Below are 26,109 nucleotides of genomic sequence, written 5' to 3' on the forward strand. Positions count from 1 at the left end.
CCCCGGAGAACCCTTGGTCCTAAATTTCTCACTGAGCCTGCTCTTCTGCCCACTCTCAAAGCCGCCCACCAGGCTCCAGGCTCTGATTGCCCAGTCCATGCGTGGGACAGAAAGGCAGCGGGTCTCATCCTGTGTGCGGTAGAATCACTTGTGGGCCTTTCCTGATGGAGTGCAGACTTCCTGGATCCCCGATCCAGGGCCTCCTCTGGGACCTTCAGCTCCTTCCCACTCTCTGCCTTATATACTTTTTCCCTCCCACTCTGCGTCTTCCTTTCTGGGCTCAGACCAGCAGTCCCCATGGTCTGGGCTCGGGGTGAAGAACCAGCTGTCCTACCAGGACACCCTGCACACTCACCACCTACCTCTCGGTCCCCTGAACCACGGCACGTGCGTTTTCACACCTACCAAGCCCTCAACTGTGTGTGAAGTGCCAGAAGGCACAGTTTGCTAACTGGTAGAGAGCTCACACCACCACCTTTCTGACTTCTTGTGTCCCTTTGCAGCCATGCTTCACCTGCTCACCATCATCTCCAAGAGACGTGGTGTCCTTTGTCCCTGTATAAAAACGGGACACTTGGTCTCCTGAATACACATGTAATGCGCGGATATGTTGTACTGTAACTTTACATTGGGGGTAGCCACTCTCGCTCCCACACTATGCCTGAATGAGTGCCTCAGCTCAGTCCCCACCCCGGCTGTTAGCGCTTTGCCGCGGATGGTCTCGGCCGGCAGTGCTGCCCCCGATGGCTCCAGGAAAGTCTCCGCACCTGAGCCACTCTTGGGCCAGCCACACTCTTCTGCCTGTTGACCCTGTATCCAGCCTGTTGGGCAGGAGTCCTGGGAGCCTCTGTGGCCTCCAGAGTGTAACCTTCTCTTCCTGCTAGAGTTGGTCTAGTCTCTTTGGTGGGGCCTCTTTCTGCCTTAGTCCTGGGGCTTCACATTCCTGCTCCCTGCAGAGCCACGGTGTGGGTAAACATGGTCTCCATCTGCCAGGCCCCGCCTGCCATTCCGTGTCTCCTCAGATGCCCATTCACACGCAGACTGCACTGAGTCTGTCTGCCCTTAGACACTGCTCCGGACCTCATCGTCGGGTGCCACCAGGCGCAGCCTCAGCAAGTTGGTGCTGGCTCCGGAGCCGAGCCCAACCCAGCTTCATCCCCAGGCAGGAACATGAGGTTCCCAGCATGCTGTGTTCTGAGCCAGCTAACTTCAGAGGCAGTGCTGTTCTGATAGGCTACCCTGCGGGCCCCCTACCCCTCCAACCCCACTGCTGAACCCCTCCATAGACTCAGGATGGCCATATCCCAGCTAGATGGTCTCTCCTTGCCGCTGCTGCCAGCCAGTGATGAGTGGAGATTCCTCTCCATCACACACCCCCACTCGTCTCCTTCGCTTACTCTAACCTCACATTAACTCACTTTTCTTTCTGTTCCCCAAAGAACCAGTGAAAACCATCCTTTGCTAATAATGACAGCACACACTTACTTAACTCATAATTACTATGAGTGTGTTCAGCACTGTTCTAAGCACCTTACACATACCGCCTCATAGCATCCTCACAACTTTTTGAAATATGAAACATTAACTTCATTTTACACATGAATAAAATGAGGCATAGAATTAAGGAAGTCCTTTAGAGGGCAAGTGAGCAGCAAGCTGAGGCACCCGATTACAGCCCATCCTCTCATTACCACACTTCTCAGGACCCACAATTTCAGGCTTCTGGGCACTGGGCTCCGAACTGCTTGCCCAGCTCTGACCCTATGTTTTTAGAATCTTCCTCACATTTGTCTTCTTATTCTGGTCCTAACCCTGTGCCCTCTCTCCTGTCCTGGCTATATTGTCCTCTATTGCCTTTAGCCTCGCGGCTGAGAGAAAGCTACCCAAGGACTATAGATTTGCACTGAGGAATCTGCGAAGTGCATAATCCACATGCATGCCATCGAGAGTTGACTGAAAACCCACGGTGGGGCTGCCTTTAAGGCCCACTTTCTGGGTCCTCTCCCCCATTTCTGGCCCATCTTGAGCCAGCCCCACTCTGTAGGCACCACTTCTGACCCCAGTCACAACTAAAAGATGCATCCTGACCTTCCCTCCCTGCCGCAGCCAGGTCACTCTGAATCTTTGCACCCATTATTATAGCTGCTCAAGAGCCAGCTTCTGCTGCAGGGTGTTTGACTGCCAGCGGGGTCACCTTCTGAGGACGGGTTTGTGGCCTATTGAAGAGCTTCCTGACAGTCTCAGCCTCCCCTCACTCAGCCCACATCAAGCAGCTGGGTTACAAAAAGGGGAACTTGCTATTTAGAAGGGAATCAGAGCTGTCAGCAGGACATAAATATTCATAGAGGGAGGTTAGAACTTGAGTCCCTAAAACCTTGATTTGTGTTCGTCCGTTTAAGCCTCATTAAAAAGTGGTAAATGAAAGTGGGGATATTCAGTGGAACTGCAGATAAATTGGGCTTGTTCAGATAAAGGCCTCCGACTGCCCGCTCCGCAGGCCCTGCCCAGAGCACGAAGGCAGATTGGCTTGGCCACTTGTGGTTTGCCAACCTCAATTTAAAGATTTTGCTTAGCATGAGTTCCCAGCCTTGTTCTGGGCCAATTACCACTTGTCTGGGCACCTGGTAGCCTTCCAGAGGTGTTTAGGGATGGAAATCCCCAAGCTGCTTCTCCCCAGAATGACATGTGAACTAGGACTTGGCCCAAGGGGCTGCAGGAAAAAATCTAACCTAGGACTAAAGATTTGCACTGGGTTATCCACAAAGCACATAATCTGTGTGCAAGTATAGTTGTTTCTCCTAGCTTCTTCGAGCTTTGGGCACTAAGGGAGGGTTTCAGGCTCGAGTTGCTACGTGAGGTCTAGATCTGTCCCTAGCTCCTCAGCCCCATCCATGTCCAACCTGAGTCATTCCTCCATGGCTACACACACAGACTGCAGCAGGCCAGGCCTTGCGGTGACCACAAAGGAGAGACTGATGGCCACCATTCTAGGATAGGAGCTACAAAGTCAGGCATCCTTAGGAGCCAGGCAGTCACACAAGTGGAATGGGCCAATCTGGGTGACACTCGATCCCTGGGCTACGAGTTTACACCATAGGCCCTAGGGGTCCCAGAGTCTAGGAAGGTGAGGTAGGACGCTCCTAGCTGGGATGACCTAGTGTGCTGTCAGCCTTAGGAGAGAAGGCCTGGTTCATCTGCCAAGGGGAGGATGTGGTACCTCTCCAGCCGAGGGGAGCAGAGAAGGCCTTGTGGAGGAGGTAAGCTTTGGGACCTAGTGTGGAATTTGGTGCCCTGCCTGTGGTTTCTACACCATGGGGTGGCACGGTCCCCAGGGGCTGGGCTGAGCGTGCTGCTATGACAAGTGGACCATGTGGTGGCCTGAAGCACCTGCTCTTCTCATCCCACCCCACTGACCATCACATCAGGCTGTTACTATCCCCAGGCACAGGCCCCAGCTCCTTGCTGAGGCTGTTCCCCAGGACAGTCCTATCTTTGGTGCCAGTTAGCAGAGAAACGGTACAATTAACCAGGCAGTCAACTCAGGGCTCCTCAGTTGCTCCCTCCCACAGGGCCCTGCTTCTGCACCTGGAGTTGGCAGCCAGATGAGGCTGTAGGGAAGGGACTAGATGGTGTGTCATTTGGGGCAGGCATGGGACAAGGCACAGTGGCCGACCCAGAAGTGTCTGGGTAGGTGCTGGCCAGGGAGAGGGGCAGAAGGCTTCAAGTGCATCTCTCCTGACACGGGCCCCAGAACAGCCGCCTGGGACTCTGGGATCTGCACTTGAAATCATTGATTACCGTCTCCACAGGGGCCTTTCTGGAAGGGACTGGATAAAGAACTGGCTGAGGCCAGTGAGGAGAGAGGTACTCCAGTCTGTCTCAGAAAAGTCATTCCCTTTGGGGATCCCAGGCTCCCATTTGTGAAGTAGAGGTCATATTTGCTATTCCTCCCAGGGATGTGGTGAGAGTAAGTGAAGTCAGATGGAGAATCAAGCATCCCCAGGACCTGAAGCAGTATTCACTCAGCTGCCATGAGGGACACAAGGCCCTCTGAACCTTCCCACCCACCAAAATCTGGGCTTCTGCCAACAGGGCAGAGATACTGGAACAGACCCAGGCCCAGAGAGGTGGCCGATGAGACAGACACCTGGAGACAGAGGAACTTTCAAAGCCACATGTATGATACCAGGAACCAGGTTTGGACGATCCAGTCCACTATTATACAAAATATTTTCCCACAACTCACGTTGTTTGCCCAAGAACACAGCTCTGAAACTATAATCAGAACAAATGGGAAAACTGATACCTTTGGCAGCCAGCCTTTGAGGAGCTTAGCTATTTTGCCCTACAAGTTACAGCTGCCTTGATAATGTTTTTGCACAAGAACCAAGTCAGAAAGAAAGAAGCTTTTGAGCTGTGGTTGGTTTGTTTTTTTACACTCAGTGATTTTTATTGATTCTCATGGGAAAATACATATCTTAGCAACTTAAGACTACCTTAAGAAGTGTGTCAATGCAAAAAATACCTCTGCTTTTTGTCCCCTAGACATCTAATCCCCCCATCCCCCACGTGTGTGGAGCGCTGAGGAAAGGCAGCCCCTCATTGCATCCTAGGCTAGGCCTGTGTAGCCGGCGCAGCTGGGGCGTGTGCTGGGGAGACAGGGCTGCCTGAGGGACTGCTCCTGTCTGTCCCCAACCCAGGCTTGGTCCAGAGGGGTAGGGCCGCTGAGCGAGCTGTTTCCACTGTGCGAAACAAAGCGGCTGGGGGGCCAGGGCCAGGGCCAGGGGAGGCAGGGCGCTGTCCAAGAAGACTCCTAGAGGCTCCTTCCTCCCCATCCCAGGATCCCAACTGTTTTGGCAGTTTTAAGGCTCTGTCACCCATCTTTATCTGCTGGCTGTGCCGTATGTTTCAGATCGATGGGCTGGAGGAGAAGCTGTCGCAGTGTCGCAGAGACTTGGAGGCTGTAAACTCCAGGCTCTATGGGGCGGAGCTGAGCCCAGAGGCCAGGTAATGTGTCTGCCCGGGACTCCCGCCTTCCCCCAGCCCCTCATATTTATCCTGGGGCCCTGGCCCTGAGCTTCCATCACCCTACCCCTTGCCACGGGAGATCCCTTGTTCCCCTCGTCCATCCTGCCCCCGTGTGTCAGCTGCCCCTCAGGACGGAAAAGGGCTTGAGCCATAATACTCCTTCTCCCCTCACAGGAAGTCTCTGGAGAAGGAGAAAAACCACCTGATGAGCAAAGCCTCCAACTACGGTAAGAAAGTTCCCTTCCTTTACCAGCCCCATCCTCCAGTCCCAGGGTCAGGAGGGGACAGACAGCCCAGGGAGCCCACCAGGTCATGGGGGATCAAGAGGGTTCTTTGGGAGGGAGCCGCCCCCCTACCCCACAACCCACTCCCACCCCCTCTGCCCCCCCCAACTCCTCTGCCCCCTGCTACTCCTCTGCCAAGACTATAGGAACCCACTGTAAGCCTGGAAGAGCAGGTTTGTTCCTTTGTTCCAGGGGAGATGGAGAGGCCTATGGGTCTGTTCTTCCTCTGTGGGATGAAGGGGAATGGTTGTAGTCAGGTCCAGAAGAGACTCTCACATCCACCCAGACTTGGGAGATCTGTCCTCCCCCGCCCCTCTCTCCCCTCCCACCTCACACTCCATTCTAGGAAAACCCTAGAGGTGAAGGAGGGGCTATGTGGGTGGAGCAATGCTGCCACCTTCTGGGCGCTGGGGGCAGAGCCGGAGGGCGGCTACTACCAGCCCTACCCCAACCCTGCCCCAGCCAGCCTGAGAGGAAGATGGTCTGCAGAGGTTCCTCAGACTTCTCGGTTTTGTTCTCCCGCTGAGACAGCAGACCTGCTAAGAATCAGCCCCAGAACAGTCCACATGATGGGGAATGTCCCAGAGGGACGAGTTTGAATCAACACTGTAAGCACAGCACATGTGTGCACACACACCTCTACCTGGGCCCCAGTCTGGCCTGCCTAGAGCTGATTTACAGGTACCTGCCCGTCCACACAAGTAGGGAAGGGATATCCGTTCTGTCTCAAGGCTAGCAATTTTTACAATCGCAGCACCAGCCCTCAGTTTACCTGAGGGGTAGCAGTACCGCCCACCTGCATGTCACACAAGGGGATGAATGGATGCCCTGTGGCCATACAATAGGACTGGCTTTCTCTAGAGGTGAGCCCAACCACCTTGTGGGCACTCCTGCCTTCTAGCGTCGCTGGTTCCTGCTTAGCTGGGTGTCCAGCAGGGGGCAAGACCGGAAGCACCCATGGCGTGGCCCCACCCTGTACCTACTCCAGTGTCGGGCCTAAAAAGTCCCAGCTGCCCTGAGTTTCTAGTTGGCCAGATGAGACCCCCTGCAAGGATGAGTACCATGAAGCACCCCACGCCCACCCCCCACCGGCAGTGACAGGCCAGAGGACTCACCTGGTGATGCCATGCCAACACCTAGCTTGGTTATCAGGTGTGGCCTTTTTGATGACCCCCTCACAAACTCCATCCTCAACTTCCACTGCGTTTGAAGAAAAATGGTTGAGCAGCATTGGGTGATGGGATTCCTTTGGGCCAGGATCTGTAGCCAAAAGGTGGTGAGAATCTGGGCAGATCAAGGAGGACAGTCATTTTTGTGGATAAGGAAGTAGAGAAGCTGGGCGGGAACACCTCTGCTCTCAACAGCATGTACACCCATTTGCCAGAGAGGTGAGGCAGAGGAGAGTAGCAGAGGGGCCCCAACTACCTGTTCACCACCCTGTTTTCTCCCAGAGAAGGAGCTAAAGTTGCTTCGGCAGGAGAACCGGAAAAACATGCTGCTGTCTGTGGCCATCTTCATTCTCCTGACCCTCATCTACACCTACTGGACCATGTGAGCCTGAGATTTCTCCAGTCTGCACAGGCTTCCCCTTGGCCCCCTGGTCACCACCAACCAGGCCATAAGCCTCAAGACAACCAAGGTACAGGAGCATTTCTCCCCAGCCCAGACACTGGAGCAGGGCCTCCTGTCAGCCCATTCCCTCTCGCCTCCTGGTTCTGCTGTGGGGCCTGGGTCTCCAGAAGGACTGTGTGCTGGTTCCTCCCTCAGCCCAAGGGAAAGGCAATAAAGAACAGCCAGGCTGCTCCCGTCTGCTGAGTAAATGTCATGGTCTGACTGCAGCTGGAGGGCAGTGGGGGTGGCACTCAGGAATCAAGGAAAATGTTCAAGGGGAAATGCTTGGCTTAGAACTCAGGATGGGGGACAGGGCACTGCGAAGGTGAGTCCCCAGCTTAAGACAACAGAAAGCATTTTTAAAGCCAAAACTATTCTGGGAGCCATTTCCAGGGCTTGGGCATGGCACCACCTGTCCACCGCCCCCCAAACACGCTGTCTTGCCCTCCAATCAGTACCACTGCCTGTTAATTATGGCAGAAAAAATGCAGCCTGCGCACAGAAGGTGACTGGGGACTTGAAGTGGTCACGTGGAGGTCCCACGGGAGCACAGAGTTAATCCATCTTCAAGAGGCAAACAGGGCTGGTGAGGCCTGGCAGAGGGAGTGGGCAGCAAGAACCACGGCAATTACCAGACAGACTTACGGTGACAGTGGCCAGTAAATCAGGCAGGGCTCGCTGGGAGAAGCCGTAGGGGCAGGGCCGACCGGAGCGGGGGCCCAGAGCAGCAAACACTTACCCTCCCACCAACTCTGCTCCCAGCACCAGGACCAGGAGGGTCAGGAGTGGGAGGCTGGAGCAAGGCAGAGCACAGTAGGGCTTGGCATGGAGACTCTACCAATTAAGAAAGTGAAAACGAGGAAAGGCGTTACCCCGGAAGCTAAGGCTGTGAGACATCAAGGAAGGACGCTTGGGGCCAGGGTGAAGGAAGGAGCCAAGCGGAGGCAGGCTGTGGGAGGCCAGCACCAGAGCTGCAGAGCTGGTGGAGAAGCTCTAGCCCTGAGCCGAGAGGGACGTGCCATTGGTACCTGCACGCCTCACCCCGAGCCCAGCCCCCCAGCACCCCCCGTGCAGACCCAGACGGGAGGGGAGGCTGCCAGGGGTCAGTGAAACCATCTCTCCCTCCCTCTCTTCCTGCGGTCTAGTGACACTAATTGGTCTGACGCCTCTGTTATTTTAGTCACAGACTGATCCTGGATTGTCACAGTGCCACCATGGAGTGAGCCGTGTGATTTATGTGGAGGGGGGAAGGTGCCTCCCTGCCCCACTGGACTGTCGGTTCATTCATTCTCCAGTCCCTGCTTCCAACAGGAGCTGCGTAATTTCTGGACTCTTCCAGGGCCCCTCTCCGGAAGCAAGCAGCAGGGCCTGCGGGGCCCAGGAACTTGCACAGGTTCTGAGTAAACCAACCTGCTTTCCCCCCTCTTCTTAAGCACAGCTTCCCCCACTTCTCCAGCCCAAGCGGTTTCATCCAAGCCAATCCCAGGCCACACAGCACCAAGGACAAATAGCAATAGCCCCAGCACAGAGCCACACAGGCATTAAAAATATGTTTATCTTTAATGATCCAAGATTCTGCAAGACACACTGATATACCCAGAAGTGGGTGGAAATACAGCTTTCTCAGCGGTGCTGCCGCCAACCTGGGGGGAGGGAGGGGCTGGATGCTGGCTGGAGACCCTCCCCCCAGGTACAGTTCCAACCTCACAGGGAGTCTCAGTGCCCTATCTCCATGGAAACCAGCCCAGCACTGGGATGGGGCTCTAGGGAGCCCCTAGGAGCATCTCTGAGAGGTATTTCCCATTAAAAACAACCACAGCTGCCCTCCCCCACCCAGAGCTACTGCCCAGCTTCCCCTCTTCCCCCTCTGCCAAGACAGAGGAAATGGAGTGACCACAGAAGGACAAACAAAGTGACTGTACTTCCTATTGGGCAAGAAAAACGAAGGGAGGGGTTAGCAAGGTAGCTGTGGCAAATGGGGGAGCCATGGTTGCCAAAGGCCCAGGTGTGACCCAACCCCAGAGGTACCCTGTGTCGCCAGGGGGCCACTGCTCTGGGGCATAGAAAAAGGCAGGTCTTCAAGGCTGCTTCCTCCTCTAGAGCTGCCCAAGGTTCAGATCAAAAGGGGATGGGGCCCAGGAAGGCTCTACAACCCCAGGAGGCAGTCACACCCACTGCCAAGACACTACCTGTGTCATGATGCAGTGTCAGGGATGTGTGGCCCACAAGCCTCCCTTCCCGGCCTGCGGGACTGTCAGAGGTCCGGCTGAGAAGAACTCCAGGGAAGACCAGGACAGGGGTCAGGGCAGCAGACAAAATCTTCTCCAACTTGACATCAAAACAGAGCAAGTTCAAAGAAACAAAACCTTGATTTGTACAGCAGCTGCCCCTGGCCTACACCCACTTAGGGTCGGCCCAATAAAAAGCTGGGCAGCGCAGGAGCATGGCCGCCCTCGGGGCAGTGCATGGAACTCAGAAAAGTGAGTCTACAAGAGAGAAGGGCAGAGCCAAGGCCCTGCTGTTCTCTGACACGTCCTCCACTGGCCGCACGCTCCCTGGGCCCTGACCTCAAACCGCTGTAGGAGCAACATCCTCAGGCTGAGCCCTGGCAGGCAGGTCTCCGGGGAGGGAAGTTCAAAAGGTGTCCCAGAAGGAACGTGAGAGTCCTCTGAAGGCCCCTGACTGAGTTCTTCAGGGAGAAGGGAGAGACCACCCACCCCTTATGGCCAGGCTGCAGTGACTACGCTCCCCAGTCCCTCTCCTTGAAGGGGAAAAAACCAGTACTGTGAGCCCCAGGCAGAGCGCCCTGACTCAGAGAACGACAGGTCATTCGGCAGGGGTGGGCATCCCCACGCCCTCAGGCGCTGTGTGTCTGGATGAACGAGAGGACATCTTCCTTGGACAGCTTGTCTGGGTCCTGGGGCTTCTGGGAGTCATGCACACGGATGCCATCCCCCCACTCCCAGAAGAGCCTGCCATAGTAGCAGATGCTGGGGAGAAGGAAGAGAAAGGAGGTCAGAGGGCTGTACCCAGGTGGAGCAGGACCAAGAGATCACCACCCCAGCCCCGGCGACCGTGATTTAGAGGGTTGGTTCTTCAGAGTCGGGTCGTGTGGGGGTGTTGGAGGGGGGGAGCATTTGACTCCAGGGGAGGGTCTTCCCTCTGGCGGCCCAAAGGTACCCAGTAGGCCCCAGCTCCTCTTTCCTGACTTCCGGAACCAGCTTTTCCCAACAAAGAGCTGCTGCTGCTAATTGTGTCCAACTGGATTCCTACAATTACTGATATTCCTGGTTTATCTGTCTGTGCTGCTTTAGTAAAACAGTATTAGTGTGGCGACAGAATACTAGTGTCAGTGGCTAATTATAGGCACATTAGAGCTGCTGGCTACTGTCAAAACCTAGGACTAACAATCTGGCAAATGGACACTGGGTCCTCATGAGGAATGACTAGGACCTTGAGTCCCAAGGGGCAGGGCTGCAGGCCCTCAGTATGTTCCCACCATCAGGCCAGTACCGGAAAGTCACGTAAGCAGTGGCTGCTCCAAGGGGCAGATGCCCTGCCTGGATGAGGCCCTGCCCACTGAGGATCGCCAACCATCAGAGCAGGTCCTGGCATCCCTTGCCTCTCACTGAGACTCTACCCAGAAGGGGGCCACATCCCCACCCTTGGGAGGAGCCCGGCCCATGCTCAGGGGAGCCCCTGCTTGGGCAGCCATCTTTCTCAGGACTTGGGGTGTGCCCCAAGAAGGCTGGTATCCTGGCAGGAGCACCTGATGCTGCAGAGGGGGAAGGCACAGAGGAGGGCCACTTACTGAAATGGGGCAATGGAGTCTGCAGGGAGGTCAAAGGTAGAGATCTTGGTTTTCTTGTTGTAGAAGAACTTCCTCTTGAAGCTTTTGCTGAATCCCATAGTCCACGGCTCTGACAGAAAGAAGAGGGAAAGGTCATAAAGGATATCCATCATTCATGGGGGACAGGGGCAGACCAACATAGGGGTGTGTCTTCCTGCACTCCTGTTCTTCCATTCCCCTCTCCCAAAAAGCCTGTGAGGATGCAACCTCGATCACCAGCCCAAAGAGGCTCAAGGAGGACAACTAAGATAATTACTTCTCAGCAACCCCACCCCAGTCCTGCCAACTTGCCACCAGGGTGACAACTCTGGGAGCCCGGCAAAGCAAGGGCTCTGTTAACCAGAGGGCACTGAGGAAAAAGGGACGGGACCAAGGAAGAAATGGCCAAGCTTGACTCTGGAACTGCTGCTGCCCCCCTGAGAACACCCTTTTCCTGCCATGAGGACACCATCTGTGCACAGACCAATTGGGCTCCTCTCTCCCCAGCCCCAACCCAATCCCCAGGGGGAAACACAGTCCCCACCCCTCCAAAATACACCTCCAAGAAATGCCAGGCTGGCCGCTCTGCCCCTCAGCAGGCAGCTTTTGGCTCTGGGCCAGGCATCCCGGCCGCGGGAAAGGGCAGGGAACCATCCCTTATCACCTACCATTCACTGTCCTGACGATGTAGAGGCCCGTGGGCACAAAGTGCCGGTCATCCCGCCCTGTGTAGCTGAGCTTCGGAGTGCCACTGGAGCCCTTGATGATCTTCATTTCCAACCTGATTGCCCCGAGATGAGTAAACACGAAGTGGGAGTACGTACATGAGAGAGTGAGCGAGAGGGCGAGCACGCCCTCACGTTAGTCACTGGCTAATACCAAAATCTCACCACCCACAGCGTTTTATCTCCGCTCAACGGAAGAAACTGAGGCAGAGATGGGAGCTGTTCCGGGCCACACGGCAAGGGAGCCTGTGCCGAGCTGGATGTAAGACTCGGGCTCTGAACTCTCCACCAAGCAGTGGAGGCAGGAAAGTGACAGACGGCCCTGCTGTGCTGCTGCTGTCGGGGGTTTCAGGGTGACACCAGCAAGGGTACAGTCTGAGACCAGAGGTGCCACTGGGCCTTCAGTCCACCACCAAAGGCATTGCAGTGGCCACTAAGGAGTTAACACGAGCCCCCGCAGACCTGGCCCAGCTCCGGCCACCACGAGACCGACAGACTGTAGCACCCCGCACAGCACTAAGGCTACGAGGAAGCAGTTCTGCCCCCTGCGCCCTCCAGGCTCAATCTCTCCGTCCGCACCGGGAGCTGGGATTTACAGCATCTCGAGCGGCTTACTGCTTTGCCCCTCACAGGGACAATCGGAACTCTTACAGCATCGATGAGCCCGTGCTTCTGCTTCTGCCTGCCGCACACCCGCCCTGCTCCCCTCCTGCCAGGCTGCTAAATCAGCTCTCAGCCGGGGGGCTCTTGGCTGCAGCAGTGGGCTCAGAGGCAGCCTGCCAGGGCCTCCCCCCAACCCATCGCTGAAAAAAAAGAACACTGCTGCACCCCCACCCCGACTCCTCCAAATCCTGAGCTAAGGCAGAGTCACTCACCTAACAAAAATCTTCTCCATCTCCTCCAGCCTGTACACCTCCTTCACCCTGTGTGCAGAGGGACAGAGAGAGGACAAAGGCTTCCTGGGGGCTGGGGGCGGGGGTGGACGGTCTTGTCCGGCAGCAGCTGGGAGGCAGGAGGCGGTGCCTGTCCTCTGCTTCGGGCCCCTGTACCCCCGAGGGCCCCCAGCCTGGCTCACTGCTGTCCCTCACACACATGCCCCGAGCTCAGAGCTACGGGCAACTGGGGAGCACAACCATGGTTATGGAAGAAGGGCGAGGGGGCAAGGTCAGGCAGACGAAGCTGTCTCTGCCAGCATTCCCACCCCAGATCCCCTCCCCCATCGCCATGAGCAGAAGCACCAAGGTCAATGCTCATGCCCAGGTCTGTCGCCTTGGATTTTAGGGCTTCCTGTAGCAGAGTTACTTCCAAGCAGTTCTAACAAGCCTTTTACCATAGGGGGCAGGGGAACCCCTACCCAGGGCGCAGGGCTCCCCCACCTCTGGGGGCCCTTGAATACGTCTTTGGAACTGCTACTGGGTAAGGTCCCCAGGGACCCCAGCAACCAGACCACCAGCAACACAGGGAGGGTCCCTGGACGGTGGCCCTCAGGACCTGGCAGACAGGGGATTTTACATAAAGTGTAAACAGACACCTCAGTCTCTAGTCATATGAAGCCCCAAAGGTAATAACCTCTGACCTGGGCGCAGCCTGGAAAGTCTGTTCTCCATCTGTCGGCTCCCTGACTGTCCTCATCCTCCTCTCCTCCCTCGGGGGCCTAGAACTTTCACACTACCTAACATGGCAACAAACTTTCTTTTTCATGTTCAAAAACTCCCATTCCCTTAGCACCCTTTTCTTACCTGAAAAAAAAATGAAAAGGCCAGGTGATAAGCTAATGACATTGGAGCGAAAGCGTGCGATTCACAAGGTGTGTGAGCACCCTCAGGAGCACGTGCATCTTAAACGGGGACACCTTAACCGCTAGGAATGAATCCCTCCTCTGGAGGTTGGCCCACTGGGACAGGCAGGATGGGGAGAGACTCTGGGGCGGAGACCCCTATCCTAGCAACCCCCCCTCCCCAACAATTCACACTCACCAAGGGTAGTCGTATCTAAAGCCAGCCTTGCCTGGTCCCCTCTACTGAGCTCTCCCATCCCCCACAGGACAGGGAAGCCGGCGCTGGCCACAGAGCAGCAATGGGGAACGGGGGTTTGGAAGGCAGAGACCATGTGCTCACCTGATGGGATTCATGTCAGGCCGACTGGGCTTGGAAACAGCTTTCACAAATTTCTCAGCAAGCTGAATTCTACAGTTCAAACAGAGGCTCTCAGAGGCAAGCAAAGGCGCCTCGACTAGCACCCCTGCCCCCAGGGCCTTTCCACGGCAGCCGTGAAGGAGCACTGGCAAGCGCGCAGCTCCCACCCCCAGCACCCCCGGCACCCCCAGCACCCACAGGCAGCCCACCCCTCCCTTCTCCACTGCCGTCCTTTGCAGGCCCACCCTCTCTCTGGATTCGGACACCCCGTTCGCTCTGTCCTGGGAGGCTTTCCCAAAGTGTGCGTCGAGGTGTGTCCAGTCCCCTCCACTACAACCTCAAGTATCGTCTTTAGTGTAGGTGTCTGCGCACCCCAACCACCAATACCACAGCACACCCCACAGAACCGCCTTAGGAGTGACGGCAGCAACACAGCAGTGTCAGATGTCCCTCCTTTGTGTCCCCTCCCCCCCCAACAACTGATCAGGCAGCCATCCACAAACAAGAGGGATCCAGATGAACTGACAGAAACGGGACTACCCATGCTTAAGGCATGTTCTTTAGAGACCCTTCCTCTCTCTATAAGGTTATTGTCCTGCTCAACCTTAACACAAACATCACTTCTGATCTGAACAGCTGTGGCAAAATGGAATGTGCTGGTATCCATGGCCATCAAGGCCCACGCCCTAGCACACTCTGCAGTGCCATTAATTCCTCTCCCTGCCCCTGGAACCAGCCAATGGGTGGGCAAGGGAAACTAAGGCTATCTTAGGCAAGGAAGGCCTAGGTGAGGGGCCAAGCCCCAGAGGCTGCTGCCAGAGTTGCCCTGGTCTACCCCGCCCTCCCTACCCAGGGCCCAGGTCAAACCGCTGGTTAAAGTGCTGCTCCCGCACGTCACTGCCGTTGAGCACGAGGACATCGAGGATGTGGATGGCACTAATCTTCCGCTGGGCCTTCCCCTAGAAGGACAAGTACACTGCCCACCCTGCCAGGCACTGGCCTAGGGCCCACACTGCCCACCATGGCGTGCTGGCCTCCATTCTACCTATAGCCAGAGAAGGGAAGGACTCCAAACACAGGATATCTCTCTTGCCCCACCTCCCCAGCTCATCCTCAGCACCACACTGGCCCAGACTTCTGAGCAGGCAGAGATCTGAAGCTTTGGGTGACAAGCCCCCTGGAACCCAGGGAGAGGCGGCCGCCATGGCGCTCCAGCCGGAGCCTAGCTTCCCAATCTTGTCAACTGTCCCCACTAAGCATTCTGAAAGTCACGTGTATAGCTGTAACAGCCAACGCGCAAGGGATCCCGGTAAAAACATCACCAGCAGCTAAAAACGACCCAGCAGGCCCACTAGGGCCCTCGCTGCCCGGAGATGATCGAGATCCCCTCTTACACACATGCGGACTATGGTCCTTCCTACCTGAACATATCATGGTTTAGAGCAACTACTCGAGGAGGAGGAATCATTACAAAGCCTTTCCCCAGCTCTGCGCCCTGTGAAGCACCACATACAACATAACCCAGTTAACTGAGGGGGGAGCTTAGCTATAAAGCTTAGCCAGCAGGGCCAGAACACGTGAGCAGAACCACCTCTGACCTCCCCTTTCAGCTCATGGACGATCTCCACAGACAGCAGAGTATCCCGGGGTAGCTCTGTCTTCAGGTCCAGCTTGACCCAGCGGTCTGACTGGCGGCCATCCCATGTGTAAATCTGAGACTTCTATGGGCAGAGAGAAAGGGCCCCATCAGGCAGGTATGGAGATGGAGGGGTGAGAGCCTCAGTTCTCAAAAGGGCTTTTAGTTGGCAGCTAAAAGCTGATGGGGCTGGGAAATGTCAGAAGAAAATGTCCAGGAGAGATTAGCCAGTTATGCTTCAGCAACAGGGATCTGGTGGTCCTGGGGGGAGGGAGCAGGCCCAGGGCACCACTCAAAAGGCCTAAGTCCACGATGAGTGGCCGTCAGGAAAGATCAAGCTTGGTGTATGTATCTCTGAGGTGAGCTTACAGAAGGGTCCAGTGAGTTGGTGGGGGTGTGGGGGGGCAGAAAGTAAAAAGAGAAAAAGATCAAGTGTGAGAGAACACAAAGTAAGTGAGGGAGCAGAGATAAAGTTACACAGAGAAACAAAGCAGAATGGAAAGAAAGGGTAATGATGACTTTACCTAATTAAGATACAGAATTGCCAAGGCTCGGGGCGCCTGGGGGGCTCAGTCAGTTAAGCATCCAACTCTCAGTTTCGGCTCAGGTCATGATCTCAGCGCCGTGAGATCGTTGGGCTCAGTCCTGGGTGTGGAGCCTGCTTAGGATTCTCTCCCTCCCTCCCCCTCTTCCCCCTCTCTCTCGCAAAGAAAAAGAAAAAAAAAAATTGACAAGGCTTTCCCTTATCTTAGACTCCAAGGGCTCCAGAGCAAGACAGGATGACAAGGGATGGTGTTGCAAAGAAATGGCTGCATGGATTTAAGCCACATTAGCCTGCTGACCATCCTGCTAGCCTAGGAAGCTTAATATCATAAGAAAAGAAGCAGTGTTCCCTTTAGCAATGCACAGAGATGAGTAAGCAAATATGTGAATAAATTAAAAACTGAACGGATGAATGACACTTGGCTAACTCAGAGGAAGAAAGGAAGTGAAGCTTTAAGAAATACCTTCCCTGGGGTCAAAGCCCCAGCTCCTTGGTGCCAAGAGAACATGCACCAAGTGTGGCAGGCAGCTGTCCAGACTCCCACAGACCTAGACCAAGGTTCTACACCCCAACTACTAGATGGGAAGCCAGCGGCAGACTTACCCCCAGGCCAATGAGGAACTTCTGCTCACTGCCAGACACCATGCAGCGGTAGTCAAGCACTGGGCGGATCTTCTCCAGGGTTTTGGAGGTGAGCAGTGTGGGCTTATAACTGAAGATGTCAATCTCAGTGCCCTGCAGCCCCGGGTCAGAGAAAACACGGCTGGGTTGGGGGAACGGACAGGTGCTCAGGAGAGGTGCCTGTATGGGGGTGGGGGCGGCTGGGAGAAGCGAGGGACAGGAAGCACTGGCTCTCTGAAACATGCCCCCCTGCACCCCTGCTCTACCTAACCATGCGCTAACTGGGATCTAATTCCATCTGCTTGGAGTGGTCCTTTAGGACCTATTAGGACAGGCTGGGAAGGGAAAGAACACAGAGTCCCTGAGTACAGATCAATTTACCAGAGCCATAAGGAAATGTCACCTGAATATAAAAGCCACCCCTTCAATAAAACTGAAGGCGAGGACTCATCAGTAGTTGGTTTGAGAGCAGTTAAGTGACCTCTCCACCCCATTTAGAAAAATGTACATGTGCTACTCTTTCAAGGTCATCTTGAACCACATTCTCCAGTCCTTGACCCCACAAAACCAGCACAATGGCCCATGATCTGAGCCAGATTTAAATAAGCCCAGAGAAAAGCTGGAAGTCAGGTGGCAGAAAAAAACAGAGCAGAATTCCAGGGACCAGCTCACCAGAAACAGAACAGGGAATCTAGGGTTAGGCCAGCCCCACTGTGGAGCTCCCAACAGCCCCTCTTGGCCCTCTGCCCAGCTCCCCTGCCTAAGATCATCCCACACTTCATTGTCTCCCCTGCAGGCAAATTTCATGCGATCCTGAACTTGCCAGGGAGTGGTAGCCAACCCCACCCTTCGGGCAAGTGGGAATGCTGAGCACATCACATCTCAGGACAAGAATCTTCAGGCAACCCGATGGGCTTTTGGGGAACTCAACACCCTACACCAAAGGCTCCCACCTATGGTGGCCTCAGCCTAGTCCCTCAGAGCCCAGGAGGTGCCTGCACAAACCCTCTGGAGGCCAGGCATCTGGGGATCTCAGCAATACCTTCCACATCTAAAGTTAGGCCTCTCTAACTTTTTATTTTCCCCAGATACCAAACTTACCTGGATTAGCTCAAAGAACTTAGATTTGGGGTCTGAGGAAGAAGGAGCAACTCGAGCCTGGTCTGGGATCTGAAAGGAGACAGCAACGAGCTTTGATTTTCAAATGCACTTTCCATGAAGGCTGTCTGTGAGCATATGCAGGCGAGGGGATAGGTCCAGACGGGGGTAGAGGCAATGGCACCTAACAAAGGGGGCTAGAAAGCAGGAGATGGAGGTGGGTAATCCAGCCACTGCCCCACTTCGGGCCCTGGGGTGCACACCACAAAGGCCACTTCCCTCTCTCTGGGGCTCTCTGTGGGCAGTGTTGCTGTACAGAGCCCCAGCAGCAAAATGAGGCCTGGGCACCCACCACCCTTGCCCTTTCTGACCCAATTGCGGGACCACACGGACAGTGAAAGGGCCAAAAAGGTAACTCCTGATGATGCTGAGCCGGCCGGCTCTGGAACACCGTAAGGACAGGCAGACGTGTTCACACGAGGGGAGACCCTAGGGTGACAGGGTTGGTCAATCCATTCTTCTCTACAGCCTCCCTGCCCTGGAGCAACAAGGGGCTGGGGAGATGCTCACCCCCCAAAGTCGAAGGCACTCTTTCCGGATCTCTGCCTGCCGAGGCTCACTCAGGGTCCTGAGAAAATGAAGCCAACAGTGATTAAAACCTCCAAGAGGTGAACCCCTCAGAACCCCAGAGAGAGGAAGCCCACATGAGTAAACATGTGTGTGCACACACTGCCATCAGCTCAGGATACTAACAACACTCACACGGCTCTGCCCCTTAAAGATGGGAGCTCAGAGGTACACAAAGTGGGGTGACCTCCCCTTCCCACCACAAAGGGAAGGGAGACTACCCTCCTGATCACACCCTGGATGCCAGAATTCCCCACACAGCCTTCTCTCAATTACCCATCAGCATGTTCTGGCTCCTCCTCTGCTGAGAGAGGCCACATTAAGTCCATCCCAGTGGATGTCACTATGTCCCAGAAAGCTGACTCAGTTTATGCTCACCCCCTACCAGAGGGTTGGTTTTCCTTGACCAGTCCTATCTCCCCTCTCTTGATCACTCTTTACTCCATGTCCCCTCAACATTATGTATTCTATTCATACTATGCCACTCTACATCCTCTGATGCACTACTACTAACTCTTCCTGTATCCTTTTCCTGGGTTACTCTTCTCTGCCCAAACACAAACACAAACACAACGTCTTTGAAGGCAAGGTTCATGCCATATACTTTTCTGGCATGCTTCACAGACCACAGCAGAGTAGAAGATAAAAGAGTAGATGTTTTAAAACGTTTGTTGAAATGAAATAAACAAAGATCTTAGAGCAAAATAAAAAGATCTTTCCTTGAAGTAGACGAATTCTGGGGAGTGGGCAACACTTACGTGTCTTGAACAAACGCATGGATTTTGGCCAGAGCTTTGATCTGCAGACTACAGTGGCTAGAGGGGGGGGGGGGGGAAAAAGGATTTAATTTCAGGATTACCAAAAAAGACAGCCAAAAGGCATCAAAAAAGAGTTCAGCCAGAGCAGTGCTATCTATATTTGGGGGAGAAGGGCTGGAGCCCTGAAAGAGAACTCCCTTGACCACACCCCAAGGTACAGTTACATGGGGCCTGCTTACAATAAAGCAGAATTGAGTCAAACCCTCCAGACACTCAGCTCCCAGGTCCTGCTAAAAGGAAGGTTCTGATCCCATCCTTAAAAATTTGAAAGCAGTAGTGAACTAATTCTAAATAAAGCAACAAAATCCAGACCCAGTTCAACTGCAGACTAAACCCTATACTAACAGCTGCCCTTTCTACTTTAATCCCCAATGTTCTTTTACACACAATGCCTGGCATTAAATAAAAAAGTATGTGACATGTGATAAAGCAAGAAAATGTGAGCAACTAGCAAGAGGGGAAACAATCCAACAGCACAAGATCCAGAAAATGGTCCGAATGTTAGAATTATCAGACAGGACCACTAACTGAAAACCATGTTAAAGGATCTACCAGAAAAGATGTACAATGTGCACGCAAAATAGAGAATTTCAGCAGAGATGAAGAAACCACACTTCCAGAAAACAAAGATTCTAGAAATATATAATATTAGAGATGAAGAATGATTTTGATGGGCTTAACAGCAGACTGAAAACAGTAGAGGAAAGAATCCGTGAACCTGGGGACTGAAACACGAGAAAAAAGTGAAAAAACACACCAGCACTGAAGCTCTACAGGACAATAGCAAACGGTTTAACATAAATAAGTAGAGTCTCAGAAGCAGAAAAAAGACTAGGACAAAATACTGACAAGATAATAGCCAAGAATTTTCCCAAACTGATAAATGAAATCAATCCACACATCCAATGTCAGAGAATCCCAAGCAGAATCAATACAAAGAAAACCATATATAAACACATCACAGTCAACATGCTGAAAACAAAGTAAGGGAAAATCTTAAAACAGTCAGAGGAAACAGGACACACAACATGCATAAAAACAGTAAGAATAATGACTGACTTCTCATCAGAAACAAGGAAGGCAGAGAACAATGGAACATTATCTTTCAAGTCCTGAAATAGAAACATAGTCAACCTCGAATTCTATATCCAATGAAAATATCCTTCAAAGATGAAAGGGGGGGCGCCTGAGTGGCTCAGTTGGTTAAGCCACTGCCTTCGGCTCAGGTCATGATCCTGGAGTCCTGGGATCGAGTCCCGCATCGGACTCCCTGCTCAGCAGGGAGTCTGCTTCTCCCTCTGACCCTCCCCCTTCTTATGCTCTCTCTCTCTCTCATTCTCTCTCTCAAATAAATAAATAAAATCTTTAAAAAAAAAAAGATGAAAGGGAAATAAATACATTTTTAAAAGACAAAAGCTGAAGGAATTACTCCAGCAACACTTGCCCAACAAAAATAGGCTAAAAGAAATTCTTTGGGCAAGAGGGAAATGATTCCAAATGGAAACCTGGCTCTGCAAGAAGGAATGAAGAACAACAGAACAGGTAAATAGGTTAGTCAATATCAAGGACCTTTAAAAAAAAAAAATTAAATGTACAAATACAGGCATGCCTCATTTTTTTGCGCTTCACATGACTGTAATTCACAGATAATGCATTTTTTTTTTTTTAACAAATGGCAGGTTTGTGCCAACCCTGTGTCAAGCAGATCTATTGGTGCCATTTTCCCAACAGCATTTGCTCATGTCATGTCTCCATGTCACATTTTGGTAATTCTCACAATATTTCAAACTTTTTATTATTATTTTTGTATTTGTTATGGTGATGTGCAATCAGCGAACTTTGGAGCCTGGAGATCAGACTGAATTGTTATAAAACTTTAAAAGATGAGGAGCTGCTTCTTATGGATAAGCAAAGAAAGTAGTTCTTGAGCAGGAATCTACTCCCGGTGAAGAGGTTGTGAAGACTGTTGAGATGACAACAAAGGATTTGGGATATTACATAAACTTAGTTGATAAAGCAGTGGTAGGGTTTGAGAGGACTGACTCCCAATTTTGAAAGAAGCTCTGTTGGTAAAATGTTATCAAACAACACTGCGTGCCACAGAGAAACTGTTCACGAAAGAAGAGTCATTCAATGTGGCAAATGTCTTATTTTTAGAAATTGTTGTCTTATTTTAAGAAATTGCCACAGCCACCCCAACCTTCAGTAACCACCACCCTGATCAGTTAGCAGCTATCAGCACTGAGGCAAGACCCTGTACCAGCAAAAAGATTACAACTCGCTGAAAGTGCAGACAATGCTTATCATATTTAGCAATAACATATTTTTAAATTAAGATTTGTATATTGCTTTTTGTACATGCTATTGCACACTTAACAGACTGTAGTATAATGTAAACATAAATTTATATGCACTGAGAAACAAAAAAATTAATCTGTCTTGCTGTATTGCAATACTCACCTTACAGCGGTGGTCTAGAACCAAACCCACAGTATCTCTGAGACATGCCTGTACCTTTAAGTCTCTTTAAAAGACAATACGGACTTTATAGTTTAAAATTAAAATAACAGCAAGGTAAAGTAGGGTTTCTATGAAATAAGAACACGCATATGCAAGTAAATGCATATTTACTATGGTAAGGTTCTTACATTGTTCATGAAGTAGAATACTTTTTGAAGGTAAACCATGATAAATTAAAGATGCATACTGTAATCTCCAAAACAGCGAAAACATAACACAAAAGGTATAAAAAAGAAAAAACCCAAGGAGATATAAAAGACTATTAAAAAACACAAACTTTCCCCCCAAAAAAGGAAGGAACAGAGAAACAAAAAAAAGACAGGATAAACAGAAATCAAACCACCAAGATAGAGGATTTAAATCCAAACATATCAATAATTACATTCTATGTAACTATACTAAACACTCTAATTAAAAGGCAGAGACTGTCACACTGGATAAGAAGGTAAGACCCAAGCATACGTTATTTACAAAGACAAAGACAGGTTGAAAATAAAGTAACATAAAAAGACAAACCAAACAAATACTAAGCAAAAGAAAGCTGATGTGGCTATATTAATACCAGACAAGGTAGATTTCAAGACAAAGAGTATTGCTAGAGATAAAGAAGAATATTTTATAATGATAAAAGTTCATTAAGAATAACAGAGAATACAGATTTAGAGACTAATATACCTCATGAACAGACTCAACTTAATAAAATATTAGTAAATCAATACAGCAATATATAAGAGTGATACACATAATCAAACCATATCCAAAAACGCAAGATTTGTTTACCATTTGAAAATCACTCAATGTAACTCACTGTAATGAAATAAAGAAAAACAACATAATTTCTATAGATACAGAAAAAGTATTTGACAGAATTAAACATCCATTCATGATAAAAACTCTAAACAAACTCAAAATAGAATAAAACTCTGCCAACCTGATAAAGGACTCTAAAAAAAACCTACCAACACCATACTTATTAAACAATTTACACTTAAAATCAACAATAAGGCAAGGCTGTCTGCTTTTATCACTTCAATTCAACATCAAACTGGAGGAATTAGTGCAATAAGACAAAGAAAAAAAAAAAAAAACCAGAGCTACTATATGATCAAGCAATTCCACTTGTGAGTATTTATCCAAAAAAAACTGGAATCAGGATCTTGAAAAGATATCAGCATCCCCATGTTCACTGCAGCACTATGCACAACAGTCAAGATGTAGAAACAAACTAAATGTCCACTGACAGATGAATAAAGAAAATGTGGTAATATACATACGATGGAGTATTTTTTCAAATTTTTTATCTTAAGTAAACTCCACACCACATGTAGGGCTCAAACTCACAAATCCAAGATCAAGAGTCACATACTCTACCGACTGAACCAACAAGGCACTCCTTTACATACAATGGAGTATTATCCTGACTTTAAAAAAAAAGAAATTAAGCAACATGAGACAACATGAATGAACACTGGGGACATCATGCTAAGTGAAATAAACCAGACAAAGAAAGACAAATACTGCATGATTCCAATTATATAAGGTACCTGAAATAGTCAAATTCATAGAACCAATAAATTAAACATTCCCACAGGATACACAGTCAGTATACAAAAATCAATTGTATTTCCACATACTAGCAATGAACTAGAAAATGAAATTTTAAACACACTACTTACATTACATCCAAATGCACAAAATTCTTAGGGATAAATTTAGCAAAAGATGTGTAAGACTTCTATACTGAAAACTATAAAACTCTGCTGAGAGACATTAAAGAAACTAAATAAATGGCCATTTTTTTATTTATGGATGGGAAGGTTCAATTTTGTTAAGATGTCAATTCTCGCCAAATTGATTCATAAATTCAATGTAATCTCCATCAAAACTCCAGCAGGCTTTTTGTAGGAATTGACAAACTGATTCTAAAATTACACAGAACTTCCAAAAAAAAAAAACCTAGACTAGCTAACAGTCTTGAAAAAGAAGATCAGTGCTGGAGAACATACACTACCTGACCTCAAGGTAACTTGTTTCAAGGTACAGTCATCAAGAGAATATGGCAAAGGACAGACAAACAGATTGATAGAACATGGGCGCCTGGGTGGCTCAGTTGGTTAAGCGACTGCCTTCAGCTCAGGTCATGATCCTGGAGTCCCGGGATCGAGTCCCACATCAGGCTCCCTGCTCAGCAGGGAGTCTGCTTCTCCCTCTGACCCTCCTCCCTCTCATGCTCTCTCTGTCTCTCATTCTCTCTCTCGCAAATAAATAATTAAAAAAAAAAAACCAACATTGATAGAACAGAACAGAGTGCTCTAGATATAATCAATCACACATATATAGTCAAATAATTTTCAACAAGAGTGCCAAAGCAATTAAATGGAAAAAGGAAGGTATTTTTAACAAATGGTGCTAGAACGGAGTATCTTTAAGGAAAAAAAAGAACTTGGACCCCTACCATCATAATACCACATGCAAAAATTAATTTCAGGTGGACTACAGACCTAAATGAATGAAACTTCTAGATGAAAACAGGAAAATATTTTCATGACTTTAGGCCAAGACTATTTAGGGAAAAAAAATCAATCACAAACAAAAGAAAAAACTGATAAATTAGATTTCGTCATCAAAATTTAAAAATTTCATCCAAACTGAAAGAAAAATAAGTAAAATTATCTCAGTTCACAGCCTTTTATGCAAAAAACCCTAAGATTCCACCAAAAACTATCATAATAGGCAGATTTGACTAACTTGCAGGATACAAAAATCAACACACAAAAACCAGTCATTTCTATACACTAATAATGAACAATCTGAAAAGGATTAAGAAAACAACTCCATTTACAATAGTGTCAAAAAGAATAAAATACTTAGGAATAAATTAAATCAAAGAAGTGTAAGATTTGTACATTAAAAGCCACAAAATACTGCTGACAAAAATGGAAAAAGACATAAATGAATGGAAAGACATCCTCTGATCATGGACTGGAAGACTCAATATTGTTAACATGACAATACTACCCAAAGCAATCTACAGATGCAATGCAATCCCTATCAAAATCCTAATGGCAATTTTTGCAAAAACAGAAAAACCCATCCTAAAATTCTTACGGAATTTCAAGGGCCCCACAGCCAAAACAATCTTGAAAAAGAAAAACAAACTAAAGGTCTCACACCTTCTCATTTCAAAATTACTACAAAGCTAGAGTAATCAAAACTGTGGTACTGGCATAAAGACATAGAGACCAATGGAACAGAATAAAGAGCCCAGAAATATATGATCAAATGATTTTCAACAAGGGTACCAAGACCATTCCAAGAGGAAAGAACAGTCACTTCAACAAGTGGGTTGGGGAACTGGATATCTACATGCAAAAGAATGAAGCTGGACCCTTACCTTGTATCTACAAAAATTAACTCAAAATGGATCAAAGACCTAAACGTAAAAGCTAAAACTATAAAACTCTTAGAAGAAAACAGCAAAAAGCTTCATGATGTTGGATTCAATAATGATTTACTGAATATTACACCAAAAGTACAAGCAATAAAAGAAAAAATAAATTGAACTAATCAAATAAAAAACTGTATACTGAAGGACATAATCAATATAGGGGAAAAAAGAGCAAAGAATGAGAAAATATTTTCAAATCATATATCTGATGAGGATTAATATCCAGAATATATAAAGAACTCTTACAATTCAACAATGAAAAACAAACCAATTTAAAAATAGGCAAAGGACTAGAATAGACATTCCTCCAAAGAAGATACACAAACAGCCCAATATAAAAATATGTACGGGGTGCCTAGTGGCTCAGTCAGTTAAGCATCTGCCTTTGGCTCAGGTCATGATCCCAGGGTCCTGTGATAGAGCCCTGCATTGGGCTCCCTGCTCAGCGGGGAGCCTGCTTCTCCTCTCCCTCTGCCTGCCAGCTCTGCCTACTTGTGCTCTCTTACCAAATAAATAAATAAAATCTTTAAAAAAATATATGTACAATATCATTAGTCATTAGGGAAATGCAATTCAAAACTACAGTGAGATACCATTTCACACCCATTAGGATAGCTATTATCCAAAAAAACAAAAAAGAGAGAGAAAGAGACAATAACAGGTGCTGATGAGGATGTGGAGAAATTGGAACCCTGGATCATTACTGGTGGGAATATGAAATGGGCTGGTGCTATAAAAAATAGTATGGCAGTTCTTCAGTAGTGGCACCATTTAAGCACAATTATTACATGATCCAACAATTCCACTTTTTGATATATACAGAAAAGAACTGAAAGCAGGGGCTCAATTACCTGCACACCAATATTCAGAGAAGTATTATTCACAATAGCTAAAGTTTGGGGACAATCCAAATGTCCAAAAACAGATGAATGGATAAACAAAATGTGGTATATACAGATGGAATATATTATTTAGCCCTGAAAGGACTGAAATTCTGACACATGCTACAACATGATGAATCTTGAAAACATGCTAAGTGAAATAAGCCAGACATAAAAGAAGAAATATTGTATGATTCCACTTATATGAGGTACCTAGAATAGGCAAATTCATAGAACTAGAAAGTATAATAGAGATTACCAGGGGCTTGGGGTGGGGGAAATGAGGAGTTATTGTTTAATGGCT

At 49.6% G+C, this 26,109-nt stretch overlaps 2 protein-coding genes across 2 annotated transcripts in view; one reads left to right on the top strand and one right to left on the bottom strand.

Annotated features, from left to right (window-relative positions):
* The window catches only part of CCDC167 (coiled-coil domain containing 167), a 17,637-nt gene extending 10,421 nt beyond the window's left edge, over positions 1-7,216 (top strand). Inside the window, exons 2-4 of the mRNA XM_021684703.2 lie at positions 4,913-5,007; positions 5,203-5,255; positions 6,764-7,216. Of these exons, the coding sequence (XP_021540378.1) occupies positions 4,913-5,007; positions 5,203-5,255; positions 6,764-6,867 (252 nt within the window). The 3' untranslated portion in view covers positions 6,868-7,216. The remainder of the gene's footprint in view (positions 1-4,912; positions 5,008-5,202; positions 5,256-6,763) is intronic.
* A 445-nt stretch (positions 7,217-7,661) lies between these two features.
* The window catches only part of CMTR1 (cap methyltransferase 1), a 50,402-nt gene continuing 31,954 nt past the window's right edge, over positions 7,662-26,109 (bottom strand). The window contains exons 14-24 of the mRNA XM_021684702.1: positions 18,897-18,953; positions 18,082-18,139; positions 17,515-17,583; positions 16,396-16,527; positions 15,211-15,333; positions 14,480-14,571; positions 13,595-13,663; positions 12,353-12,400; positions 11,421-11,533; positions 10,735-10,843; positions 7,662-9,913 (exon numbers count right to left, since the gene is read on the bottom strand). Of these exons, the coding sequence (XP_021540377.1) occupies positions 9,781-9,913; positions 10,735-10,843; positions 11,421-11,533; positions 12,353-12,400; positions 13,595-13,663; positions 14,480-14,571; positions 15,211-15,333; positions 16,396-16,527; positions 17,515-17,583; positions 18,082-18,139; positions 18,897-18,953 (1,003 nt within the window). The 3' untranslated portion in view covers positions 7,662-9,780. The remainder of the gene's footprint in view (positions 9,914-10,734; positions 10,844-11,420; positions 11,534-12,352; positions 12,401-13,594; positions 13,664-14,479; positions 14,572-15,210; positions 15,334-16,395; positions 16,528-17,514; positions 17,584-18,081; positions 18,140-18,896; positions 18,954-26,109) is intronic.

The sequence above is a fragment of the Neomonachus schauinslandi genome, chromosome 8 (genome assembly GCF_002201575.2).
Source record: "Neomonachus schauinslandi chromosome 8, ASM220157v2, whole genome shotgun sequence".
NCBI classification, from domain to species: Eukaryota; Metazoa; Chordata; class Mammalia; order Carnivora; family Phocidae; genus Neomonachus; species Neomonachus schauinslandi.